Consider the following 27,861-nt stretch of genomic DNA (forward strand, 5'->3'; position numbering starts at 1 on the left):
CATGCAGGAGCTGCATCATAACTGGAACTTGAGCCACTAGCCAAGTGCTCAGATTGTTCCACTCTTCAGCCACATGTTCAGCATTCTCGCTTAGGTCAGTCTGACCTTGCACATTGCGTAGCATCAATGAGGCTTCATGATAGAAAATATTGATGCACTCAGAGAGAGATGTGGGTCGGAGGTGAGTGTAAGGAATTATAGAGAGGTTGGTTTCAGGAGAGGCTGGGTGATTGCTACTGTGAGCTTCAGAGGCACCTTGTGGACAGCCAATGTTAAACATTTGAGCATTTGGTTCAGAGGTTCCAAGGTGAGGTTCTGAAGTTTCAACCAGAGGATGGGGTGATCTAACTGAGGAGTGGTTAGACACAGATTGTTCTGGTTCAGGTTCTGGTTGAACAGGCTCTTGTTGGTTAGGGGCAGGGTGAGCTTGTTGAGCCAAAGGGTCTGCCTCATGTAAAGGATTGGCCAAGATAGGTTCATCTGGGTCAACTAGACGTTCAGGTCTAGGGCCAGGATATCTCCTAGGGCTTGGACAAGTGAGGTAATATTCTTCTAAGGTAGACACCTTTTCTTTTCTAACTTCCATGAATTTTCGAAGGGATTCAGAGTTGTTGGAAGGAGAAGAGTCAGCAACATTTGTTGGGAAGGATACAGGTGTAAGGGCTGTGGAAGAGTCTGTATCCGTGGTTCTGGGAGCCAGACGTTCTGATGCTCTTGGGACAGAGTGATCAGAGGTTCTGGGTCCAGGTTCTGTTTGGTTAGGCTCTGGTTGCTCATGGATGATGGGTTCAGAAGTTAATGGGTTGTACTGGATGGTAATGGGAGAGGTTGGTTCATCTGGCCTAGAGGGTTGGTTCTGGAGCAAATTCCAGAGAGGTGCTTCAGTAGGAGAAGGTTGAAAAAATGAAGACCTTGGGGAATGTGGAGGAGAGGTGGTTTGTGCAGCTGGTTGGGACTCAGGAATAGGAGTGAGTGGATTTGAAGATTGTTTGAGCATGGCTGATATGGGGAGTGCATCAAATAAATTCAAATCATCATCAGAAGCAACTGCAGACTTACTTGATTGTGCTGATGATCTTGTCACTCTGGCAGGAGTTTCAATCCTTCTGATCACTTCAGCAGCTGGTTCCACCCGAGTAGGCTTCACCACAATTCTGACCTGCTTCTTCTTCTTCTTAGGAGAAGGAGGACCATCCTCATTATCACCATCATCACCATCATCTGGCTTGCTGGTTTCATCATGTTTTCTCTTGGATTGACCAGCCTTCTTCCCTTTGGTCAGAGGGACATCTGATTCCTCAGAAGATTCTTCTAGGATCATCTTCCTCTGAACTTTCTTCTTGATAGGAGAAGGAAACTCTGGAGCTGGCGGCAGTCTGCTGAAGAATTCATCGAGATCAATTTCATAGCCTTGAGCCCTTAGGTCTTCAACATAGCACCTAATGGCTTCAGGATTGTCTGCCTGTGTCCACAGAGGGTAGTCATTCAGAGGCACCCTTCTACTTCTGATTTCAGAAGATGTGTCTTCATGGGCAGGAGCAATCTTCTTCTTGACTAGGCCCATTTTCTTTAGAGAATTCGCAGTGAAGACATCACTGACAATGGTGGTCAGATCCTCTGTGCATCCAGCATTAACCAGATCTTGAATGAGGCCACTCTCAATGAAGAGATCAGACAACAGTCTCCCAAAGGGAATATACTTGATTGCTGACTTGATGGAGGCAGTGGTACGAGACTTCCGGATACACTCCTTCAAGTAGGAGAACAGGAAGTAGGGAAGGCAGATCTTCTTCTTGTCTTGGATGAAGAACAACATCGCCTTCTGGTTGAAGTTGATGTAGTCTGGGGAACTGCTCTTTGGTCTCTGGTGTATGCAGTTGAGCAAAATCTTGTGCCAGATCCTGAGCTTGGGATGAAGGTCCATCACTTTGTAATTAGTCTTGCCCGGTTTGTAATTGGTGTACAGGGCCTTGTTGGTCTCATCCTTCGTCTTGGGTTTCAGCTTCGATTCAGTGAATTGGAAACGATACCCAAGAGCAGTTTCTGCACCCAGCAGATTCACGAAAGACTTCTCTGTAATGATGATCTTCCTTCCAAGAATGTGAGATACCACCTGAGTATCATCGCAGTCGGCGTGCTTCCAGAATTCCTTGATCAGTTTGTCATACACCGGTACTCGAAGCCTGTTGAAGTAATTTCCCCAACCTTGAGCTTGGACTTCAGGACGAAGATCATACCCATTTGTAGCAAGGTTGTCGAGGTCGAATCTTCATTCTGCCAGTACTTGAAGTTCCTCAGGAGCATATACGCAGTGAACGGCACAGCCCCGTTCTGCAATCGGAATAATCTGCTCTTGAGCTTGACCTTGATCTTGATTCGGATTCTCAGGACCCCTTTGACCTGTTGCTAGACCAACTACCGTATGAGGGAACTGGGTTGCATCTGCAGTAGCTCTTCTGGTTTGACTCACCATTTTTGGAGCGGTTGAAGGTTTAGGTAGAAGATGAAGGTTGAAAGATGAAGAGAGATCGAGAGAGAAATCGAGGGTAAGCGGTTTTGAAATAGCAAAAGAGAGAGAGAGTAAAAACCGAAAGTGAAGGAGATCGTGTGTGTATACTGGGTTTTGAAAAATAACCGTTGTTGATTCAAAAAGCAATTTAAAATCAACGGTTGAAAATTAAAGATAGATAGTAACAGTAAATACACATATCACACACAGGAGAGAAGCACATCTACACGCAACATGACAGACTGTCACACGGGCACTAGGAACTATGCATCAGAAATACTGACACACGTGTTGCTGTCTCAGCTTCAGAGTCAGTACCAATGGGTACACACACTCTGATTGAGTTACCTTCTGGACTAGACATCTTTTGATCAAGAAGTATCATAGTCAGAGGTTCTGATCCATCTTCACTCTGGACAAAAGTCCATGTTCAGATTTTTCAGAATAAAATTAAATCTATCCTCTGCTAAGGGCTTTGTAAAGATATCTGCCCATTGATGGTCAGTATCAACAAACTTCAGAAGAAGTACGCCCTTCTGTACATAATCTCTAATAAAGTGATACTTTACCTCAATGTGCTTTGCCCTTGAATGCAAGATAGGATTCTTACTCAATGAGATTGCAGCAGTGTTATCACAATAGATTGGGATATTGCTCTCAAGGATCTGATAATCCTCCAGCTGATGTTTCATCCAGAGCATCTGAGTGCTGCATATTGCTGCTGAGATATATTCTGCCTCTGCAGTTGATAGTGCAATGGTTGATTGCCTCTTGTTTGCCCATGAGACTAGATTGCTTCCCAGAAATTGACAATTTCCAGAAGTACTTTTTCTCTCTGTTCTATCTCCAGCATAATCAGCATCACAATAACCTGAAAGCTTATACTCTGATGTTTTCTTATACATCAAGCCAAGGTTAGTGGTGCCTTTCAGATACCTTAGGATCCTCTTAACAGCAGTTAAGTGGGTTTCCCTTGGATCTGATTGGAAACAAGCACATAAATGAACACTAAATAGTATGTCTGGCCTAGATGCAGTTAAGTATAGAAGTGAACCTATCATGCCACGATAGAGCTTCTGACATACTTTACCACTTTTATCTTCTTTCTCCAAAATGCATGTAGGATGCATTGGAGTCTTGGCCACTGTAGATTCCAGCATATTGAACTTCTTCAGAAGTTCTTTAGTGTACTTGCTCTGATGGATATATGTTCCTTCTGGTGTTTGATCAACTTGTATTCCCAGAAAGTACTTTAATTCTCCCATCATACTCATCTCAAATTCAGCCTGCATCATCTCAGAAAATTCTTTGCATAGAGATTGATTAGCAGAACCAAATATAATATCATCAACATAAATTTGCACAATTAAGATATCATCTTTATAAGTCTTGCAAAAAAGAGTTGTATCTACTTTACCCCTTACAAACTCATTCTCCAGAAGGAATGAGCTGAGTCTCTCATACCATGCTCTGGGAGCTTGCTTCAGACCATAGAGTGACTTCTTCAATTTGAACACATGGTCTGGCTTCTTCTCATCTTCAAAACCTGGGGGTTGATGAACATAGACTTCCTCTGAAATATAACCATTTAGGAAGGCACTCTTCACGTCCATCTGATGTAGAACTATGTTGTGACTCACTGAGAAAGAGATCAACAGTCTGATTGCCTCCAGTCTTGCTACTGGGGCAAATGTTTCAGTGTAGTCTTTCCTTCCTGCTGGCTGTAGCCTTGAGCAACTAGCCTTGCCTTGTTTCTGACTACATCTCCTTTCTCATTCAGCTTGTTTCTGAATACCCATTTTGTTCCAATTACATGGACACTCTCAGGCTTCTTCACTAAGCTCCAAACATCGTTCTTGGAGAATTGATTCAATTCTTCTTCCATGGCCAGAATCCAATCCTTGTCCTGAAGAGCTTCATCTATGGACTTGGGTTCAATTAAGGACACCAATCCTTTCAGACTGAGCAAGGTCTCTTCAGAGGGTCTGAAGGCTGATCTGGTTCTGACTGGTTCGTCTTTGTTGCCCAGAATCAATTCCTTAGGGTGAGCTGCAGTGATTCTGCTCTTCTTCAGAGTTTGTGAGTTAGAGGGACCAGCTTCTTCCTCTGGTTCATCTTCCTCTGGCTCAGCTTCCTCTGGAGCTTTGCCTTTGTCAGAAACATTAATGCTTAAATCTGCAAACTTCTCAACTAGCTTTGACTGGTCAGAGTCAAGCTTATCGTCAAATCTAACATGAATAGATTCTTCAATAGTCTTAGCATCAGTATTATAAAATCTAAAACCTTTAGATCTCTCAGAATAACCAAGTAATAGACAATAGTATTGAGAACATAACAAACACAGCCAAAAGGATGAAAATAAGAAATGTTGGGTTTTATGTTCTTCCACAATTTATAGGGAGTCTTATTCAGAATTGGTCTCACAGAGATTCTGTTCTGAATGTAACATGCTGTATTTACTGCCTCTGCCCAAAAGTGCTTAGCCATGCCAGTTTCTTGGAGCATGGTTCTAGCCATCTCCTGAAGAGTTCTGTTCTTCCTCTCAACAACACCATTTTGTTGAGGAGTTCTGGGACAAGAGAAATCATGTGCAATTCCATAGGAATCAAACAGACTCTCAAACTTGTCATTCTCAAACTCTCCACCATGGTCACTTCTGACACGCACAATCCTACAAGCCTTCTCATTTTGCACTTGGGCAATGAAGGTAGAGAACACAGCATGAGACTCATCCTTGCGGGTTAGAAACTTTACCCATGTCCAGCGGCTATAGTCATCAACGATAACCATCCCATATCTCTTGCCACCTATAGACTCAGTTTTCACTGGTCCAAAAAGGTCGATATGCAGAAGTTCCAACGGCCTTGAGGTTGAGACAACATTCTTTGCCTTGAAAGGGACTTTTGTGAATTTGCCTTTCTGACATGCTTCACAAAGAGCGTCTGAAGCAAACTTCAGATTGGGTAAGCCCCTGACAAGGTTTAGCTTGCTCAGCTGAGAAATCTTTCTCATACTGGCATGCCCTAACCGTCTATGCCATACCCACTGCTCTTCATTAACAGACAGAAGGCACTTCACATTCTGAGCCTCCAACTCAGATAATCTGATCTTATAAATGTTGTTCTTCCTCTTGCTGTTAAACAGAACAGAGCCATCGATTTGACTTACAGCCCGGCAGGACTTTTGATTGAATATAACATCATAACCCTTGTCAGCTAATTGACTTATAGACAATAAGTTATGTGTTAAGCCGTCTACCAATAACACATTATCAATGCATGGACTACTATCTACACAAATAGTACCAGTACCAACAATTTTACCCTTTTCATTTCCTCCAAAGCCAACTTCGCCTCCAGGCTTAAGTTTTAGCTCTTGGAACATACGCCTTTCTCCCGTCATGTGACGCGTGCATCCACTGTCCAGATACCATGATTGGTGTTTCAGTGGAGCTATCAAGGATATCTGCAACATAGATAATCTTGTCCTTAGGTACCCACTTTCTGGGTCCTTTCTTGTTAGTTACCCCAGAGGTTCTGATCACCTTGGGTGTCTCAACATGATATTTTAAAGGAATATTTGCATGATATTTAGACATAGAGAAGGATCCCTTTTTAAGAGGGTTTTTAGCAACTTTAGCAGGTAAAGGATCAGGCAATATGGTACCAGAGGGAACAGAGCATTCATACAAGGATTTAGCTTTAGACACAGAGGGCTCATTTCTAATTGGTTTAGAATAGCCAATGCCATGCATTCCATTTCTGCTTACGCCATAGATCATTGAAGCCATTAAGCTTCTATCCACACTTTTAGCTAGGAATCTTTGAAAAGACTTTTCATACTTAGACTCATTTCTACAATCAGAGGCATCACAAGCAACAATTTCTTCTAACTTAGCAATCTGGTTCTTAAGCACAGAGTTAGAATTGATCAAAGCATGATTATCATTTTTCAAATCAGAAATAATTTTCTCATGTTCAGAAGAAGTCTTGGAATTAGCAGATAAGTCCTTTTTCAGCTTCTTATGCTTAGACAATAAGGAGTTATACTTATCTATGATATCAGACAATGCATGTTTCAGTTCAGAGGTAGAGAAAGAAGCGAATACCTCATTTTCATCGTCTGAGTTAGGATCTCCTTCTGATTCTGAGTCAGAGTCAACAGCTCCCTTTGACTCTGCTTCTTTGTCTTTGACAATAGCCATGAGTCCTTTGACTTCACCATCAGAGTCAACATCCTCGGACTCTGATTCATCAAATGTCACCATCAGACTCTTCTTTGTCTTGAAGTGCTTCTTTGGCTTCTTGTCCTTCTTCAACTTTGGACAGTCACTTTTGTAGTGCCCTGATTCTTTGCACTCAAAGCATGTGACTTCCTTAAGTGAGGACTTCTTCTGACCTGAGGATTCAGACTTTCCTTTTGCCTTTCCAGAGCCTTTGTATTTGCTCTGCCTGTGCTTCCAGATGCGATTGAGTCTCTTGGAGATCAGAGTCAGCTCATCTTCATCAGAATCTTCTGATGCTTCTTCAGATTCCTCTTCTTCAGCTTGAAGAGCTTTTGACTTCTCAGCCTTAGCCTTTTCAGATTTAGATTTCAAGGCTATGGACTTTTTCCTCAGATCTTGCATCTCTGAGCGCTTCAGCTCATGGCATTTCAAAATGCTGATGAGTTCTTCTAAACTCATATTCTCAACATCTCTCGTGAGCTCTATTGAAGTCACTAAAGGCATCCAACTTTCAGGAAGTCACCTGATGACCCTTATGACATGATCTTTTGTTGTGTAGCTCTTGTTGAGAGGTCGTATGCCAGCTACAAGCAACTGAAATCTGGAGAACATTTCTTCAATGGACTCATTTGGCTCCATGATGAAGGATTCATACTTTTGGATCAAAGACAATGCCTTTGATTCTTTGACTTTCTTGTTTCCTTCATGAGACATCTTCAGAGATTCGAAAATGCCTTTCGCAAACTCACGATCTGTAATCTTCTGGTACTCTTCATAGGAAATAGCACTTAGAAGAATTGCTCTTGCTTTGTGATGTTGTGAGTACAGCTTCTTTTGATCTGCAGTCATCTCTGACCTTGGGATCTTCTTGCCATCTGCATCAACTGGACGCTCGTAGCCATCCACAATAATATCCCAGAGATCTGCATCGAAACCCAGAAAGAAACTTTCCAGTCTATCTTTCCAATATTCGAACCTTTGACCGTCGAACATAGGAGGCTTTTCATTGTAACCATCTCTTTGAGTTTCACTGGTGGTGGCAGCCATTGTTTTTCACACCGGCCCGGATCACTGAACACTGTTAGGTGTGGTAATCAGAACTTGCGCTCTGATACCAATTGAAGGTATGAAAAACGGTAGAAAGGGGGGGGTTTGAATAACGTTTTCAAGATAAAGCTTCCACCTTAAAGATTTTGACAAATCTTTCGAGAACTTAAGTGCTAAAGATAAGAGATAGAAAAGCACACAAGGATTTTATCCTGGTTCACTTGATAAATCACTCAAGCTACTCCAGTCCACCCGTTAAGGTGATTTCTTCCTTCTTAGAATGAAGGCAATCCACTAATCAGGTAAGAGTTACAACTGTACTTGAAACCTACAAGTGACTAACAATTACACTGACTTAGCTCACACTAAGATTCACTCTCTTAGTCTTCTCTAGGATCCGATCAACCTTGATCTCCTAAAGGAACTAAACAAACTGTTTATCAAAGAATTGTTTACAAGAGATTTGCTTCTAAAAAGCTAATAGTAAACTCAATGAATTTCAGATGAAAGAAAGCTTAGAAGAATTTGAATTTGTCTTGCGCGTATGTGAATGCTTCTAGCCGCTTCTTTCAGTCTTCAGCCTCTTTATATACTCCAAGGATTAGGGTTGAGCGTTGCATGGGAAATGCTACCGTTGGAGGGCAGTTCTGGAAAATCCAGCTTCTGCTGTGTCTGAGACTGTTAGGTAGGTCGTCAGGAAGGTACAGTTGCTTTTGTACTTGGATAGCGACTTGACCTTTAAACCTAGCAGACTTCTGATCAGGAGAAAGCTTCATGTTGGAACTTGTGAAGCCGGTTGATCAGAGTCAGAGGGAAAGCCCAGATCCTCTGACCATTGTTTCTTCTGATTCTGAACTCAGAGGGAAGTACATGGTCTTCAGAGTATCTTGCTTCTGGACATCAGAATTTCACTAATCAGCTTCTGGATCTTCAGAGTCTTCTACACCATCAGAATATCTGAGCCTTCAGTGTTTCTTGGTTATCAGACCTCTGGATCTTCAGAACTTCTAGTGACTGAGTCCACATCAGAGTTTGTATAACTTCAGAACTTCTGAAGCTTTTCCACTGTTCATACTGAACATGGTGAATGCGAAAGCGTTGCTTGGGTCGCTCTTTATACACAGTGCTTCTGATTTGTGTGAGATTGAGTTGAGGTCAGAGCCTGTGAATAGCACACTCAGAAAAACACGTTAGAGTACCACAATTGTTCATATCAAAAGGTTAACTTGTAATCATCAAAACATAGAGTTGTACTACTAGATCAAAACTTGATCTTACACTTGTTCGGTGAGTTGCTTGTTGGAGGCCAAGAGCTTGTCATAAGCTTCCACTTCAAACTTACTCCTTCGGGTTTGGCTATCATTTTCAGAGTTCATGGCTCTCGCTGCCATCTTTTCTATTAAGTCATACCCCGCTTGTGGGGGAAGAGCATCGAACTTCCCATTTGAAGCCGCATCTAGGCCAAACCTCCAAGAGTATTGTAGACCATCATAAAATGTTGCAACCAATTCAGCTTGAGTGAGATTGTGTTGAGGACATTTCCTCAATAGCTTCTTGAAGTGCTCCCAAGCTTCATAGAGACTTTCTTCAGTGGGTTGCACAAAATTCATGATGTCTTTTTTCAATTTCCTCAGAAGGGCTCTTGGGAAGAACTGAAAATACGGTTCTCGCACAGGACAGATGTCGAACGCGATGCTGGGACAACCGGTTCGACAACTGACTAACAGTAACAAAACCAGAAAAATAATAAAGTAGAACACAGAAGATTGGTAACCCAGTTCGGTGAAACTTCACCTACGTCTGGAGGGTTTGCATGCACCCAAAGAAAGGAAATCCACTATCTCAAGATTCAGGAATTACAGACACTCATGAACAACTCAGTTCATAGTTCACTTCCTAATCTATCCAGTGTATTTCTACTTAGAATCTCAACCTAAGTATGAGAGCCCCTCTCACTTTCTCTCAATCACTGCCACAGTGATTGGTGAACAACAATAACACAGAGTTTGTTTGACACTCAAACACAACACAGAACTGAAACTTGCTTTATAGAATCAGGCAGCAAGAACAGTTCACAAATAACAGGAACAAAACATAACTTACAATCCTAAAACACTTGATCTTCAATCTTAGCTCTGGTGACTCACGTTTTAGGTCTTTGTTCTATTTATACTTCAGCAGAGGCGGCACTAGGGTTTCTTGGGCTGAAGAACAACTCTGATCCAACTCATATCAGCACAAAATCTTCCAAGATATGATATGAGTGATTAACAACTTAAGAATAGAAACAAATCTCCAATCACTGATTTGTTCCAACAATAAACAACCCGCGTATATCTCCCTTTAATAAGTTACTTGAATCTCAAGTAATAACAAATCACATCCTCCAAACCAATAACAAAAGGGACCCACATTGTGTAAGACCCGGATTTTCGGAACAAGTTAATTTCCGACTCACGCGTGGAATCAGTGTAAGTGTGACAGGAGTTTGATATTTGAGAAAGATTAATGAAGAAGAAAGTTCAGGAATTGCTCGAGGAATGTGGCGTTGTTTCTTTCGGAGCTAGTGCGAGTCGTCTGCACACCTGCCTTATGGCGAGCATGTCCAGAATAGGCTAATTTCGCTTTTAAAGCAATGTTTAGGCGATATTTCGAATTCTTGGAAAATTTAAAGATTCTCTTTATTTTTCCTTCGACCAGCATTTCATTTCGGAACTCTGGACTGTACGCACAATAGTATTTACTTTTCGGATGTCCGCCGACGCTAATTTCTTTGCTTCGAAACCTTAGTTTTGAGCGAAGGATGAAGACTTTTTCTATTCGGGACTTCTAACGAAGATTCCGTCCGCGTTGCCAGACTTGTTTCGACATTTCCAATCTTTCTTCTGTTGGAAGTTTTGTCGTCTGAGCATCACAGCAAAAAGTAGTTTTTCGGGACAGACTAACTTACACCGCTTTTGGCGTTTTGGATATCGTTTTTCCTAAATCTTAGATATTTGTTTTGAGTTCTGGAATTCTGACGCCAGAATCTCTTTTAGAATTCCACGGTGATCGTGCTGCAAAAATCGGAATCGCGAAATTTTCATTTTCCCGCGATTTCGCCTGCCTATAAATAGCTCAAAAAGCAAAAATTCCTTCATTTTCTTCCTATTGTGGCTAAATTTCGTGGAGAGCAAGGGGGGAGGAGATTTTCGCGAAAACTTGACCAATCTTCGCGCAGTTCGTCCCTACTTCTAGGTATCGAGGTAACTAACACGATTCCTACCTCTGATTGTTGTTTCTGTTGCGTTTCTAAAGTCGTTTCTGTGCTCACAGTTTTGAGCTTTTTCTAAAATGGTTCGATTTCTTCGATTTCTTGGTTGGGTTATGTTCCTTACGTTCCCCTGAGTCTAAAACCTCTGTCAGTAAACGCTGATTGTGATCCAGTTGTCCAGGATCTGAAAAACTGTTTCAAAACCCTTTTTGTCTCACATTTCGAAACTTTATTGTCGAAAAGACTTAATCTGACTTCGTGCCTATAGGATTTGTTGTCACGGATGTCATGAGGATCATTGCTGTCAAATTTGTTTTCAGAACTGATAACTTTGAAGTTTTGAGCCTTTATTTTGGACCAAAATGCCCCTGGATAGTTGTATTTCGGCCCGATTGTCCGAAAATTGTTCCGACAGTTTCTTTGCCTTAGTTTTACCCTAAAACTACCTTGTGAATTGATTTGATCGAAGAAAAAGAGCCGAAGCCCTTTTCTCCTTATGGCCGTGGGCTATTTCCTAAGGGGGGGGGAGTTTTTCGTTTTCGAAAACTTGTCCTTTCGTACCCGATTGTCGTATTCTGAAGCTTTAATGCTTTGTCTATCGTTTATGTATTGTTTTGCGATCGAACTAATCGATTTTGTTTGGTTTCTGCTTTGTTTTCCTCCGAGGTTCAGTTGAAGGAACTTTGGAATACTCAGAGCAATTGTTTGAGGAGAACTTTGTTTGCGAAGCTGGAACAGCTCGATGTTAGGGCAACTTGCTATATTTAGCTATGATTGCATGATAGGCGTCGATAAATTCGACTTATGCTTTATCTGATGTTGTTTATGATGATGATTTATTGTTATGATAGTTTTCATAACTTATGATATTGATGATGTGTTGAATTGAGCGTTTTGACGCAAGTTCAATTTGGAACAATTTTATGGATGTTTGAATAAAATTGAAGTTTTAGTTAATGTTTGATAGCTGGCAGATTAGAACTGTCAACTTGTGCGAATTTTTAGAGGGTCTTAACGACTTCATTTGGGAAAACTTCCTTCATGAGAGTTGTAGCCCTTTAAGTCTAGAAAATTCTCCAAGTGGTTTCGTGTCGATCCGATATCTGTAGCTCCAGATATCCCTGTTTTAGTGAACGTAGTTCCGGCTGTACAGTGCCAGCGGGATTATTACATTGTTTTTCTTCTAAGTCCGAATTTAATTATGAATTTACCTTTGAGGGCTTAGGTTTTAGTAAGTTTCAGGTCTGATTAGATAATTAAATTGGTGGGTTAAGGTTTTGACTTGGGTTGGGCTTGAAAGAAAACAAACCCTAGCCCAAGAGAGGGGACGCAGGCTATGAAGGGTCTTGGGAGGGAAAGGGTTTCTTTTCACACTATTCTGAAGAAAGAAACCTTGAACACTTCTGAAACACGTAAAACAGAGGAGAAAGAGTGAGAGAAACTTTCCCCTTGCACCCTAGCCGTCACCGTCCCAAGCCCCACCACCGTCGACGTGTTCGAGCAAGGGAGAGAGCGCGAGTAGAGAGGGATTCGCGAGGGAGAGGAAATAGAGAACGAGGACAGCAGCTTTTGAACCTTCTTTCCATCTCCAAACTTCTGTTTTTCCATCACCAAACAAGGTAAGGGCTGGTCCTAGGACTTGGGTAGTTTATTAGGGACTTGTTGCTATGTTTGTTTGTGAAGAATCTTGATTGTTGAGGGTTTGCATGAGGGTTTGGGTTGAAGGTTTGCTTGCTGTACTATTATCATATGAGACCTATGTGATTTGATTTTATTGCTGGAACATAGCTTAAAGCCTTGGGCTGAGATGGTTTATAGCTTAAACTAGAGGTGGAAGTTTCGCTGCCAGTTTCCTGTACTGGACAGCGGACTTCAGAGCCCCTTTTTACCTGTTTATGGTCATCAAATGAAAAAGTGATTAAAATGAAAGTTGTAGATTTTCGAAATATCTTTCCAGACATATAAAAATCATAATTTTTGGTTTAGTAATGTGATCTGGGGGTCGTGTTTAGTAACTGTCACACCTGCTGTCTTCCTGTTCCGGACAGTTAGCTTTAAGGCCTAATATCACCTAATTCTGGGACTCAAATGAACAAGTCTGTAACTAGAGAGTTGTAGATATTTAAAATAGCTTTCTAGAAAGGTATCATACGTGATTTTTGGTTGAAATATGCATTCTGTGGCTCTATTTTTGTGAAAGTTGTTTCTGCTGTCAATATGTTGAAGTTGCGATGATATATTATGCATGAGTGAATGTTCTTGCGTTCCTTTACGTGGATTATATTTATTTTCTGAGTTAATGGTTCAAGGGTCGCTCACCTAGCCGTAATTCCCTTGTAACCCGTGAATGTTGTGTTGTGAAGGTTGTTGTATAAAGAGTATGATAAGACTCTAGGATTGATTTTAGAGACTTAACAAAGAGAAAAGTGTAATAAACTCGCTTGCAAGTAAATGTGAATAATTGGACATAAGTCTGGTGAGGACTATGGACCATGAGAACGATGGTACCTTGCACGCGAGGGTGTTTTGTGGGTTGTACGGTGAGTCCCCACGTGATTGGCTGACTGCGGTCGCCTTGTGATTCTGTGGACGGACGGTGAGTCTGGCGGACGGTGAGTCCCCCCACATGATTGAGGGTTGTACGGTGAGTCCCCTCCGAGATTTGTTCATCTGCGGATGATCGTGATTATGGCCATGGAAGTTTTGGTGGGTTGTGTGAAGTGAGATTCCGTTAGTAACTGACTCTTTCCCATAAAAGACATATATTGTACTTATATTATATATGTTGTTGTTGATTTTGTCATTATCATTCTTTTGTTGGACCTGACCCTGCTTGTTTGCTATGTGTTTGTTTGGGGGGGGTAGATGGTCGTGAAGATAATGGCGATGACTCATTCTTGGGAGTTGATGCTACGTGACGTGCCAATACTGGAGGACGACTACACTTTAGAGGAAGAGGAAGAGGCTAAGGAATAGGGTTTGGGTTGAGAGTCTTTTGTTTTCTGTTGGGGTTGAGAGTTTCCGAAGTGTTGGTATCGAACAATATTATTGCTTAAATTCGAATGAACAAGTTTTGATGTAATCTTTATTTTCATTCAGGCCTTTGATTCGTACTCTTTACAGTTGGTTATTTAAAAGGTTTTACGATGTTGGTTACTTCCGCGTGTTTTTGGAAAGGTTATGTTTCAAGAGTTTTCGTAAAATGAGAGGTTTGTCATTAATTGAAGATTAATAAGTGAATCGACGAAAACTCTTTACGAAAATGGGTTAATTAGTTACTGAGTAACACTCGAGAAATCGGGGCGTTACATTGTGGTATCAGAGCTCCGGTTGAGAAACCAGAGCACTAAGGGTTTTGGGTTTACGAGTTTCCGAACTCGTTGGTGTTTTTGTTTTTGATAAAGATGTTTTCAAAGCTTCACGGTGAGATTGGGTAGACTTGTTTGCTAAGATGTTTGCTTGGCTGTGAGATTGTCTGTAGTTAGTATCATTGCCGTGATACTTGAGACTAAGAGTTTGATTATATTAAGATGTTTGAACTCTGAGATCGATTGATGGAATGTCAATCGAAGGAAGAGTGGGCTTTGGAATCCCTTTTGCGCCCCAAGGTGTACGCCTGTGTGCGTTTGTGTGCACCAGTGCTGTTGGTGAAGCAGAAGGATGGAAGGTCCAGACTATGTGTGGACTACCGACAACTCAACAAAGTGATCGTGAAGAATCGTTATCCGATGCCTCGGATAGACGACTTAATGGATCAACTTAGAGGAGCGGTGATCTTCTCGAAGATAGATCTTAAGTCAGGATACCATCAGATCCGAGTCAAGGAATCTGACATCCAGAAGACCGCATTCAGGACTCGATACGGGCATTATGAATATCTTGTGATGCCGTTTGGGGTTACTAATGCACACGCAGTGTTTATGGACTACATGAACAGAGTGTTCAGACCATTCCTGGACAAGTTCGTGGTGGTATTCATCGATGACATCCTAATCTACTCGAAGAGTAGAGAGGAACATGAGGAGCATCTACGCCAGGTGTTGGGCGTGTTGCGAGAGAAATAGCTATATGCTAACGGCTCAAAGTGTGAGTTCTGGATGGAGGAGGTGAAATTTTTGGGGCATGTCATATCACGTCAGGGTGTGGCAGTGGACCCTAGCAAGATCGAGACGATTCTGTCATGGGAGCAACCTAAGACGGCAAGCGACATCAGAAGCTTTGTTGGGCTTGCTGGCTACTATAGACGATTCGTCAAAGATTATGCAAAGTTGACTTCGCCGTTGACCCAGTTGACAAAGAAGAATCAACCGTTTGCATGGACGGAGAAGTGTGAGGCTAGTTTCCAGGAGTTGAAGAAGCGGCCGACCACCGCACCCATACTAGCTTTACCTAAGGAAGGAGAACCTTATGACGTGTACTGTGATGCGTCACACAATGGTTTGGGGTGTGTAATGATGCAAGATAAGAAAGCAATTGCCTATGCTTCAAGGCAGTTGAAGACTCATGAGAAGAACTACCCCACACATGACTTGGAGTTGGCTGCCATAGTTTATGCTCTCAAGATTTGGAGACACTATCTCTATGGCAGTATGTTCACGATCTACAACGATCATAAGAGTTTAAAGTACTTATTTGATCAGAAGGATCTGAACATGAGGCAACGGAGGTGGATGGAATTCCTTCAGGACTATGAGTTCACTCTACAGTACCATCCGGGGAAAAGCAATGTCGTAGCCGACGCTCTCAGCCGGAAGGCTATACATGTGTCCTTAATGATGGTCAAGGAGTTAGAACTGTTCGAGGCTTTCCGAGATATGAGCTTGGACGTTAAGCTCGCACCAGGAAGACTGAGTTTCCGAATGGTGACGGTGTCAAGTGGACTTTTGGAAGAGATCAAGTCTAGACAAGAGACTGATGAAGGGATAGCTGAGTGGCGAGACCGTGTGACTCAGGGAAAGGCACCAGAGTTCTCTATTGGGAATGACAATATTCTGCGATGCAAGGGACGGATATGTGTGCCTAACGATGCAGAAATGAGAAGATTGATCCTGGATGAAGGGCACAAGAGTAGGTTGAGTATCCATCCCGGAATGAACAAGATGTATCAGGACTTGAAACTTCACTTCTGGTGGCCTGGGATGAAGAAGCAGGTTGCTGAGTATGTTTCTACTTGTTTGACATGTCAGAAAGCGAAGGTAGAGCATCAGAAGCCCGCAGGGAAGCTGCAACCACTAGATGTCCCAGAGTGGAAGTGGGACAGTATTTCTATGGACTTCGTGACGGCTTTACCTTTAACTCGGAGGAAGTTCGATGCAATTTGGGTTGTTGTTGATCGTTTGACAAAGACCGCTCATTTTATCCCGATCAACCTGAAGTACAAGGTGGAGAAATTGGCGGAGATTTATGTGGCTGAGGTTGTGCGTCTACATGGTGTACCGACCAGCATCGTATCAGACAGAGTTCCGAGGTTTACCTCTCACTTTTGGGGAGCCTTGCAGCAGGCCCTCAGAACTAAGTTGAGATTGAGCTCTGCCTATCATCCGCAAACCGATGGGCAGACAGAGAGGACAATCCAGTCGCTGGAAGATTTGCTACGGGCCTGTGTGTTGGATCACAAGGGCAGTTGGGATGAGACGCTGCCATTGATCGAATTCACTTACAACAATAGTTTCCATGCGAGCATCGGCATGGCACCTTACGAAGCTTTGTACGGTCAGAGGTGTCGTACGCCCTTATGCTGGCATCAAGATGGGGAAAATTTGGTGATTGGCCCGGAATTGGTGCAACATACCACCGAGGAAGTCAGGAGAATTCAGGAAAAGATGAGAACCGCGCAGAGTCGCCAAAAGAGTTACGCCGACAACCGACGGAAGGAGTTGGAATTTCAGGCCGGAGACCATGTCTTCTTGCGGGTTACCCCGATGACAGGTGTCGGAAGGGCAATCAAGTCTAAGAAGCTTACTCCGAGGTTTATTGGGCCGTACCAAATCACGGAGCGAGTTGGACCGGTGGCGTACAGGATCGCCCTACCACCGTTTCTATCCAACATCCATGACGTTCTTCATGTGTCGCAGTTGCGGAAGTACATGGCAGATGATTCACATGTGATTACGCCAGACGATATACAGCTGAGAGATGATCTGACAATGGAGCACCCATCAAGATCGTCGACCGAAGCATAAAGCGCTTAAGAAACAAGGAGGTGCCTTTAGTGAAGGTCGTGTGGAACCAAGAGACTGGTGACGCGACCTGGGAGTTAGAGGATAAGATGCGGGAGTCACACCCCGATTTATTTGTAAACCCTTAAGTTTCGAGGGCGAAACTATTTTTAAGGGGGGTGGTATTGTAAGGCCCTAAGTTCAATTTGGAACAATTTTATGGATGTTTGAATAAAATTGAAGTTTTAGTTAATGTTTGATAGCTGGCAGATTAGAACTGTCAACTTGTGCGAATTTTTAGAGGGTCTTAACGACTTCATTTGGGAAAACTTCCTTCATGAGAGTTGTAGCCCTTTAAGTCTAGAAAATTCTCCAAGTGGTTTCGTGTCGATCCGATATCTGTAGCTCCAGATATCCCCGTTTTAGTGAACGTAGTTCCGGCTGTACAGTGCCAGCGGGATTATTACATTGTTTTTCTTCTAAGTCCGAATTTAATTATGAATTTACCTTTGAGGGCTTAGGTTTTAGTAAGTTTCAGGTCTGATTAGGTAATTAAATTGGTGGGTTAAGGTTTTGACTTGGGTTGGGCTTGAAAGAAAACAAACCCTAGCCCAAGAGAGGGGACGCAGGCTATGAAGGGTCTTGGGAGGGAAAGGGTTTCTTTTCACACTATTCTGAAGAAAGAAACCTTGAACACTTCTGAAACACGTAAAACAGAGGAGAAAGAGTGAGAGAAACTTTCCCCTTGCACCCTAGCCGTCACCGTCCCAAGCCCCACCACCGTCGACGTGTTCGAGCAAGGGAGAGAGCGCGAGTAGAGAGGGATTCGCGAGGGAGAGGAAATAGAGAACGAGGACAGCAGCTTTTGAACCTTCTTTCCATCTCCAAACTTCTGTTTTTCCATCACCAAACAAGGTAAGGGCTGGTCCTAGGACTTGGGTAATTTATTAGGGACTTGTTGCTATGTTTGTTTGTGAAGAATCTTGATTGTTGAGGGTTTGCATGAGGGTTTGGGTTGAAGGTTTGCTTGCTGTACTATTATCATATGAGACCTATGTGATTTGATTTTATTGCTGGAACATAGCTTAAAGCCTTGGGCTGAGATGGTTTATAGCTTAAACTAGAGGTGGAAGTTTCGCTGCCAGTTTCCTGTACTGGACAGCGGACTTCAGAGCCCCTTTTTACCTGTTTATGGTCATCAAATGAAAAAGTGATTAAAATGAAAGTTGTAGATTTTCGAAATATCTTTCCAGACATATAAAAATCGTAATTTTTGGTTTAGTAATGTGATCTGGGGGTCGTGTTTAGTAACTGTCACACCTGCTGTCTTCCTGTTCCGGACAGTTAGCTTTAAGGCCTAATATCACCTAATTCTGGGACTCAAATGAACAAGTCTGTAACTAGAGAGTTGTAGATATTTAAAATAGCTTTCTAGAAAGGTATCATACGTGATTTTTGGTTGAAAGATGCATTCTGTGGCTCTATTTTTGTGAAAGTTGTTTCTGCTGTCAATATGTTGAAGTTGCGATGATATATTATGCATGAGTGAATGTTCTTGCGTTCCTTTACGTGGATTATATTTATTTTCTGAGTTAATGGTTCAAGGGTCGCTCACCTAGCCGTAATTCCCTTGTAACCCGTGAATGTTGTGTTGTGAAGGTTGTTGTATAAAGAGTATGATAAGACTCTAGGATTGATTTTAGAGACTTAACAAAGAGAAAAGTGTAATAAACTCGCTTGCAAGTAAATGTGAATAATTGGACATAAGTCTGGTGAGGACTATGGACCATGAGAACGATGGTACCTTGCACGCGAGGGTGTTTTGTGGGTTGTACGGTGAGTCCCCACGTGATTGGCTGACTGCGGTCGCCTTGTGATTCTGTGGACGGACGGTGAGTCTGGCGGACGGTGAGTCCCCCCACATGATTGAGGGTTGTACGGTGAGTCCCCTCCGAGATTTGTTCATCTGCGGATGATCGTGATTATGGCCATGGAAGTTTTGGTGGGTTGTGTGAAGTGAGATTCCGTTAGTAACTGACTCTTTCCCATAAAAGACATATAATGTACTTATATTATATATGTTGTTGTTGATTTTGTCATTATCATTCTTTTGTTGGACCTGACCCTGCTTGTTTGCTATGTGTTTGTTTGGGGGGGTAGATGGTCGTCAAGATAATGGCGATGACTCATTCTTGGGAGTTGATGCTACGTGACGTGCCAATACTGGAGGACGACTACACTTTAGAGGAAGAGGAAGAGGCTAAGGAATAGGGTTTGGGTTGAGAGTCTTTTGTTTTCTGTTGGGGTTGAGAGTTTCCGAAGTGTTGGTATCGAACAATATTATTGCTTAAATTCGAATGAACAAGTTTTGATGTAATCTTTATTTTCATTCAGGCCTTTGATTCGTACTCTTTACAGTTGGTTATTTAAAAGGTTTTACGATGTTGGTTACTTCCGCGTGTTTTTGGAAAGGTTATGTTTCAAGAGTTTTCGTAAAATGAGAGGTTTGTCATTAATTGAAGATTAATAAGTGAATCGACAAAAACTCTTTACGAAAATGGGTTAATTAGTTACTGAGTAACACTCGAGAAATCGGGGCGTTACAGAGGTTCATTGACCTGGTGATCTTTGACATTTCGGGTTGGATGAACAACCCTAGGCAAGTCCGAATGTGGGGTTTGAGAGTTAGCCATTTGTTGGGATTCGTTGGAATTCCTAGACTTTCCCCGGGAAATGTATTTTGGGTGGTTGATTTTTGGAAACTTAGAATGATAGAGCTTTCGAAAAATAAAGACTTGGGAAACTTAGACTTTGAGAAATAAACTCATAATTTGACTAATTTGAATTGAAATCATTTTTATTCACGTTTAAGCATAGGAGAACTGAAGGGGAAAAATATTTACGAAAGGCGGGGAAAAGTCGACCTTTGTTGTGGGTTTGGAGAGTTATCGGAATTGGGAAAGCCACTAAGGTGAGCTATGGTGATGATTGAAAGTCACCGAGTACGTTAGTACTCTTGGGGAGTGTTGTGGAGCCGTGTTGTATTGACCGACACCTAGTGCTCTTGTTGTTTGGGCTGTGTTGTATTGACCGACACTAGACCCTCGTGTAATCTTGTTGGTGGAGTTGTGTTGTATTGACCGACACTAACTCTTGGGTTGTTTTGAGTTTGGGTCGGAGCAGTTTTTGACCATCGAGATTTGATGAGTCAGATGACTCAAGAAGTCATCAAGGGTGATCACACTCCTTTCATAAATAATTGTCTTTTGTCGCTGAATCGACATATACCTTCGGGTACAATATATCTATATACCTTCGGGTACAGTATATACCTTCGGGTACAGTATATCTATATACCTTCGAGTACAGTATATACCTTCGGGTACAGTATATCTATATACCTTCGGGTACAGTATATACCTTCGGGTACAGTATATCTATATACCTTCGGGTACAGTATATCTATATACCTTCGGGTACAGTATATACCTTCGGGTACAGTATATCTATATACCTTCGGGTACAGTATATACCTTCGGGTACAGTATATCTATATACCTTCGGGTACAGTATATCTATATACCTTCGGGTACAGTATATACCTTCGGGTACAGCATGCCTTCGGGTAACTCGGGCATTCGTTGGAGGGAAAAGTCGACCCGCAGGGTTAGGACTGATCCGACTATGTCAAGGTTGTAAGTGACACCCGAGGGTTATGGTCGGCACAATGCTAGTGCTAGGACCGACTCGATCGTGCCCAGCCTATTTCTTCCGGAACCTTCTTAATTGACGTTGCATTGACATATCATGCACTCTAACTATATCTGTTGAGATATTGATGATTTGATGTTGATAAACATCGTTATGTGTTTTGATGATTGAATTGTATTAGGGAGTTGATACAATACATAACTTATATGTATATATACAACATATATATATACCCCCTTTATCGCATGTTGATTGTATATCTATTGTATTCTGTAAGTTGACCCTAGCACCTTGGCTTTGTTTGTATGTTTGTGTTTGGGCGGTCGGCCTGCTGCCAGGCGTCTGTCAGCCGGTTCGTGATGATTCGTTGTGCGGGAAAGACCCGGAGCGAAATGTCTATTACTGAAGCTTTCGACGAGGACCCGGACTTCATGGCTGATCGAGGGAGAGTCGATAATAGTAGTGTGGGATATGGGTGGTTAGAGTCTTTTGAGTTGGTTGTCACTGTCATAGCTCTGATTCGTCTTACTTTTGGGACCGGGTAGGTTCCTGATATATGGCTTTTTGTGTGGTTCTCTTGCTGAGGATCACAGAGAGTCTGTCGGACTATAGGGGTCTTGGGTTGAGGCCATTTTGAGGCCGACTTTCTCTTGGATAGTGGTATATTTGATGCTTTTGCGTACAGTTCTGGTTTGTATATATTCGCCTACGGGCACGCTACCTTGGAGTCACTGCGTGTGCGCGTGACGGGATAGTGCAGCAGAGGCTGTACCTTTGTATATGTTGTTTATCGGTTAGTTTAGTTGTTGGGCTTTGTCTTTATTTCTTTATTGCTTTTATTAAAAGGAAACAATCAAAAAAAAAAATTATCTGTTTTCCGCGTAAAGTTTATTTTTGGTTATTAAAGTGACACCTGGAAATCGGGGTGTTACACATTGCACGCCAGTCAGGACAAATGTCCTGGCCTTCACAAAAGCAGATGTCACAACATCGGCTAGGACATCAGGTTGTTTTTAACAAAATGTATGACAACAAAGGAACAACAATCTCCCCCTTTGTCAAATTTTGTCTAAAAACAACTTCACAACCAGAGAGGGTAAATCACATAGAGTCAGCAGCGGAAAAAAAACTCCCCCTCAAATCAATGCATCTTTGTAGCCAACCATAGAGGAACCCCCCCCTCAAATGATGCATCCATGTGGACTGCTTGAAGTATAAATACCATATGCATAGCAGCACACACACTAACTATCCAACAAGTGTAAACTAGAAAACCAGTAGCAACTTGAACAGTAGCAGCTTGAACATAAACCAGTTACTAGCCTTGTCTTGAAAGAGTCTTCAACTTATTACAGACCAAAGCTAACACTTGCAAATCACACATAGTCTTCACAGCAACAGAAACAACACAGATTCTTCACCAAACTACTCCCCCTTTTTAACACAAATTTGGCAAAGGTAGCACAGCATAAACAAACCATCACTTCTAAGACCAGAATGACAACAATTCATGAACACTTTCAATAACTGACTTCTTACAAACGGTAGATGGTTCAGAACCCAAGGCAGATTGATGGATTTGGAGATCAAGTTCAGATGTGTCAACAATGGGGTTTGGATTTCTAGCAGAGGGTTCCATATTCACATCTGAAGTAGTCTCAACTAATGTCTCAACATGAGGTTCAACATTGGGAACAGAAACAGATTCAACTGATATCTCATGAATCACATTAGGCACAATAACATTAGGATCTGCACTTACAGATTCACCTATGCTTGCATGAACAGTTGCTGGTGCATTTGAGACTTCAAGAGAACTTGCAGCAACAAATTTCTTCCTCCATTCCTTCATAACATCTACACCAGAACTCGGAGATTTAAGAAGAGCAACATCCTTTGAATATGATCTATTCACCCTAGATGGTTGTGGAGACATCTCTTCCTCGCCGAAGAACTTGACTCTAACTCCTTCTTTAGGTTTCCACTCTTTCCTTGATGAAGCTACTTGTGGATTAGTCCTTGGTTGATCATGAGACTGCGGATATCCATATAGCTTGTAACAGTAGGGCCTTATATGACCAAGTTTGCCACAGTGATGACATCTCCAAGTAAATTTCTTGGATTTTCTGAACTGAGGGTACACATGTCGTACAGAATGATGCGACATTGGGTCTGACATTGGTTGCTTAGTTTGATTTTCAGATGAAGCAGACTTCTTTGCACTCTTGTAGCTGAAGCCTATCCCCTCCATATCTCCAACTGTTTTCCCAACTTCCAGAATCTCCTCTAACACATTAGTGCTTTTATTCATCATACGAATAGACTTTTTCATACCTTCAAGCTTTGAGTTCAGTAATGTTACCTCCTCCTGCAGTTTTACATTAGTGATCTGAAGTTTCTCATTCTCCTCACGCAACTTGCTGATGGTCTTTACTTCTTCTTGCAAACTGGAGTTATTACTCTGAAGTTGCTTCTTCTCAGCAATCAAATCTTTGACTTCTTTTCTTATTTTCTCACCATACGTACATGATTCCTCCCACTTAGCCAGCAACAATTTGTAGGTTTCAACTAGTTCTTGCTCATCACCATCACTTGACTCAGCATCAGAATAGCACTTCCCAATGAGAGCCTTTACATGAATAGCCTTGGTTGTATCATTCTCATGTTTGTCTTTGAGTTGAAATTCAGTATTCTTCACATTGTCCGACACATTGTCCAGGACATTTGTATTTGACATTCTGCCCAAACTCTTCAACGCTTTGTTAAGTAATGATACAGCTTCTGCAATGTTTGCATCAGTATCCTTGTCCCTCTGATCTTCATCTTCTTCAGTGTTGGACACAAAAGTTATACTCTTCGCCTTCTTCTCATATCTACCATTAAGAGACATCTCAAAGGTTTGCAAGGAACCAATGAGTTCATCAACCTTGATGTTACTGATGTCTTGGGCTTCTTCAATGGCAGTTACCTTCATATCAAACCTCTTGGGGAGAGACCTGAGAATCTTTCTTGCTAACTTTTCTTCAGACATGGGTTCCCCTAGGGCAAAAGAAGAGTTGGCTAGATCCCTTATACGCATGTGAAACTCATATATGGATTCATCCTCATTCATCTTCATAGTCTTAAACTGAGTTGTAAGAAGCTGAAGCTTTGACATACGAACTCTTGATGTTCCTTCATGGGCAGTCTTGAGAATCTCCCATGCTTCTTTAGCCACAGTACATGTGTTGATTAACCTGAACATATTTTTGTCAACTCCATTAAAAATAGCATTCAAGGCTTTGGAGTTTCCAAGAACTTCGTCATCTTCTTTCTTTGTCCACTTATCTTCAGGCTTCAATTCAGTTGTGGATGCTATCACAGGATGTTTCCACCCCTTGACTATTGCCTTCCATGTTATACTGTCCATAGATTTGAGAAAAACCACCATTCGAGCCTTCCAGTAGTCATAATTGGTACCATCCAAAATTGGTGGCATATAGATTGATCTTCTTCCATCCATAATGTTGTCCTTGAGAACAGTATATATTCCCTGGAGCTCACCCAATAGAATAGGGTGCCTGCTCTGATGCCAATTGAAAATACGGTTCTCGCACAGGACAGATGTCGAACGCGATGCTGGGACAACCGGTTCGACAACTGACTAACAGTAACAAAACCAGAAAAATAATAAAGTAGAACACAGAAGATTGGTAACCCAGTTCGGTGAAACTTCACCTACGTCTGGAGGGTTTGCATGCACCCAAAGAAAGGAAATCCACTATCTCAAGATTCAGGAATTACAGACACTCATGAACAACTCAGTTCATAGTTCACTTCCTAATCTACCCAGTGTATTTCTACTTAGAATCTCAACCTAAGTATGAGAGCCCCTCTCACTTTCTCTCAATCACTGCCACAGTGATTGGTGAACAACAATAACACAGAGTTTGTTTGACACTCAAACACAACACAGAACTGAAACTTGCTTTATAGAATCAGGGAGCAAGAACAGTTCACAAATAACAGGAACAAAACATAACTTACAATCCTAAAACACTTGATCTTCAATCTTAGCTCTGGTGACTCACGTTTTAGGTCTTTGTTCTATTTATACTTCAGCAGAGGCGGCACTAGGGTTTCTTGGGCTGAAGAACAACTCTGATCCAACTCATATCAGCACAAAATCTTCCAAGATATGATATGAGTGATTAACAACTTAAGAATAGAAACAAATCTCCAATCACTGATTTGTTCCAACAATAAACAACCCGCGTATATCTCCCTTTAATAAGTTACTTGAATCTCAAGTAATAACAAATCACATCCTCCAAACCAATAACAAAAGGGACCCACATTGCACGCCAGTCAGGACAAATGTCCTGGCCTTCACAAAAGCAGATGTCACAACATCGGCTAGGACATCAGGTTGTTTTTAACAAAATGTATGACAACAAAGGAACAACAAGAACCTTGTTGTGAATTTTTCTGCTAAGTCTTCCCAAGTAGTGAAGCTCCCTTGAGGCTGTGAATTCAGCCATTCCTCAGCTGCATCCTTCAAAGAAAATGGAAACAAGCTCAACCGAATTGCATCCGCCGGAACATTGTTCACCCGGTAAGTGTTGCAATTCCGGATGAACCTCTCCATGTGAGCATGTGGATCTTCCAAAGTACCTCCACCATATTGGTTTTGGCTCACCAAGTTGATGAATGCCGGTCTCAACTTAAAGTTTCCCACTCCCTCGGGAAAGACAATGCTCCCGGGATAGTCATAACTCATGGTAGCCGAAGTGAGTTCCCGAAGAGACCGGTTGGCATTCTCAACTTCTTGTTCACATAATCGGAGGGTGATCCCCTCTTGGATTCTTGCCTCGATATGGGCTTGCATCTCCTCCTCCGTCATATGGCCACCCATGACGGTGTCTCTCTCGAGAGCAACCTGAAAGTGTGACACTAAAACAAAGAAAGATTAGTAGCACCAATTCTAGACAAAGATAAAAACAAAAAATAAAACCACAAACTAAAAACTTAAACCAAAAACCACAAACAATTCCCCGGCAACGGCGCCAAAAACTTGTTGGTCAATCTGCAAGTGTACAGAATCTACCCGGTTTTAATTTATCGAACCACAGGGAATTGGTGTGGCAATTCAGTTTAAGCCTCGAGTTCACGGTAAGAAAGCAAGTAAAATTCAGTTTTAATAATTGGTTGTTTCTTGAGTTTGTAAAAAGACAAGTAATCAAGTAATAAAGCGATTGAAAAACATAGATGAGATTGCCTTGGGTTCTTGTTCAACTATTTCAGTTTTAGCAAACCTTCCTATTCAATTAATCCCGAGTCTCTCCTTGATGTTCTAGCCTAGCTAGTTATCTTTCGATGCCTCGCAAAGAAAACCCTTCCTAATCAAAAGATAGGTTCAATTCCTTGATAACCTAAACATTTGCTAGAAGCACTAAGCATACAAATCAGGCCAACAAACCCCAACCCTTCCTCTATTCCTAGTAGCAAGTATAGAAGGAGTAATCTCACAACAAGTCCCAATTCTATAACAAACTATCGTTATGATTATAGAAAAGTAAGAAGCTAGCATGCATTCAAGCTTGGAAGATAAATCATAGAAGTGAGATTCAAGGGTTTACTCAGAACTTCATGAATAGAAAAGGATTGAAAGCTAAAACATTCAAAGTCTTACAAAGAACCCAAAGCAAAAGGGGTTTTAGCCAAGCATGGCTATAGAATCCATACAAGAAAAGAAGGATAAAACCTGGAACATGGACTTGGAGAATGCTTCTCCTCAAGCTCCAGAGCCTAACCCTACTTCTCACTTATTTAGGAATGTATAGAAATGACAAAAGTTACAAAAGAAATGACAAAAAGCCTATTTATAGGCAAACAAGTCGAGTCTGGGCGCTCAGGCGCCAATTAAGCACGCCTGAGCGCCAATTCCAAGCCAAAACAAGCTCTCTGGAGGTAATTGGCGCTCAGGCGCTCAATCAGGAGCGCTCAGGCGCCAATTCCTTTCTAGCATCATGTAAACATCGATCCAATTGGCGCTCAGGCGCTCAACACGAGCGCCTGAGCGCTCTCTACATGCTAGGAAGCCTCTTGACCTTCTTCTTAACTCCCCTTTAAGCCTCCCTTCAATTTTCCAAGCCTTTTGACCTTCTTTCTTCATCAGTTTTCAGACCTAGCTGCTTGGGAACAAAGTAAGGAAAATATCTAGGATTTCCAAGAGTTTATTAGCACAAAAGACCCTCAATTCAAGTAGAAAAGATATGCAAGTCCTAAACTTACTTAAAATGCAAGAAAGGTCCTTATAAAACTATAAAATTACCAAAACAAAGTAAAAACTTAAAGAAAGATAAAAATGCATGATAATGCATGAAACACTACATGAGACTCAATGAAAAGACTCAAAATAAACTACAAAATGTCCCTAAAAACACTACTAAACTAGGGTCATCATATACTTGGTTCTCCAACTGAAATGAGAGGATTTGAAGTTGTTTGGATCATTGGTTGGTGTCTGATGAGGTCCTGGTAACGTTCTCTAATATTTCTCAATCTGTTTTACCATGGAATGTATCTGATCATAGGGCGGTGGGTTTGTTTTTTGGGGTGTCTGATTTGGGACCTAAGCCATTTTATTATTTTAATCATCGGGTTGATGAGGAGGGTTTTAACGACTTAGTGGAGTCTTGGTGGAGGTCTGCTGTGTATCAAGGGTGGTCAGGTTATGTGTTGCAACAAAAGCTAAGAGGGTTGAGAGGAAAAATTAGAGAGTGGCGTAGGAAGAAGGGTGCGTGGGGTGTAGAAAAAATTGCAAATTTAGAGAAGAGATTAAAGGAGGTGATGGGTGAGTTAGGAGCTGAGGGGGGTTCAGAGGTTCTGAATAAGGAGAGAAGGACTTTTTTAGAGGATTTGTGGCGGGCATATCGCGAGGAGGAAAGAATATGGTTACAAAAGTCAAGGGTAAGGT

The 27,861-nt window shown here is 41.9% G+C and overlaps 1 protein-coding gene and 1 non-coding gene across 2 annotated transcripts; one reads left to right on the forward strand and one right to left on the reverse strand.

Annotated features, from left to right (window-relative positions):
- Nucleotides 1–9,302: 9,302 nt before the first annotated feature.
- On the forward strand, nucleotides 9,303–9,409 carry LOC130716470 (small nucleolar RNA R71). Its single transcript, XR_009012081.1, has one exon. It is a non-coding gene; the product is annotated as a small nucleolar RNA R71 (small nucleolar RNA).
- Nucleotides 9,410–22,171: 12,762 nt separating this feature from the next.
- LOC130715464 (uncharacterized) lies at nucleotides 22,172–22,755 on the reverse strand. The gene has a single exon (XM_057565569.1). It carries the CDS (start codon nucleotides 22,753–22,755, stop codon nucleotides 22,390–22,392), a length of 366 nt encoding a protein of 121 aa, XP_057421552.1. The 3' UTR covers nucleotides 22,172–22,389.
- Nucleotides 22,756–27,861: the final 5,106 nt, after the last annotated feature.

Source organism: Lotus japonicus, chromosome 4 (assembly GCF_012489685.1).
Source record: "Lotus japonicus ecotype B-129 chromosome 4, LjGifu_v1.2".
In the NCBI taxonomy this organism is placed as follows: Eukaryota; Viridiplantae; Streptophyta; class Magnoliopsida; order Fabales; family Fabaceae; genus Lotus; species Lotus japonicus.

Excerpts from the sequence above, each read along its gene's own strand:
- LOC130715464 (XM_057565569.1), bottom strand. The coding sequence starts at position 22,755 with ATGAAGGAATGGAGGAAGAAATTTGTTGCTGCAAGTTCTCTTGAAGTC.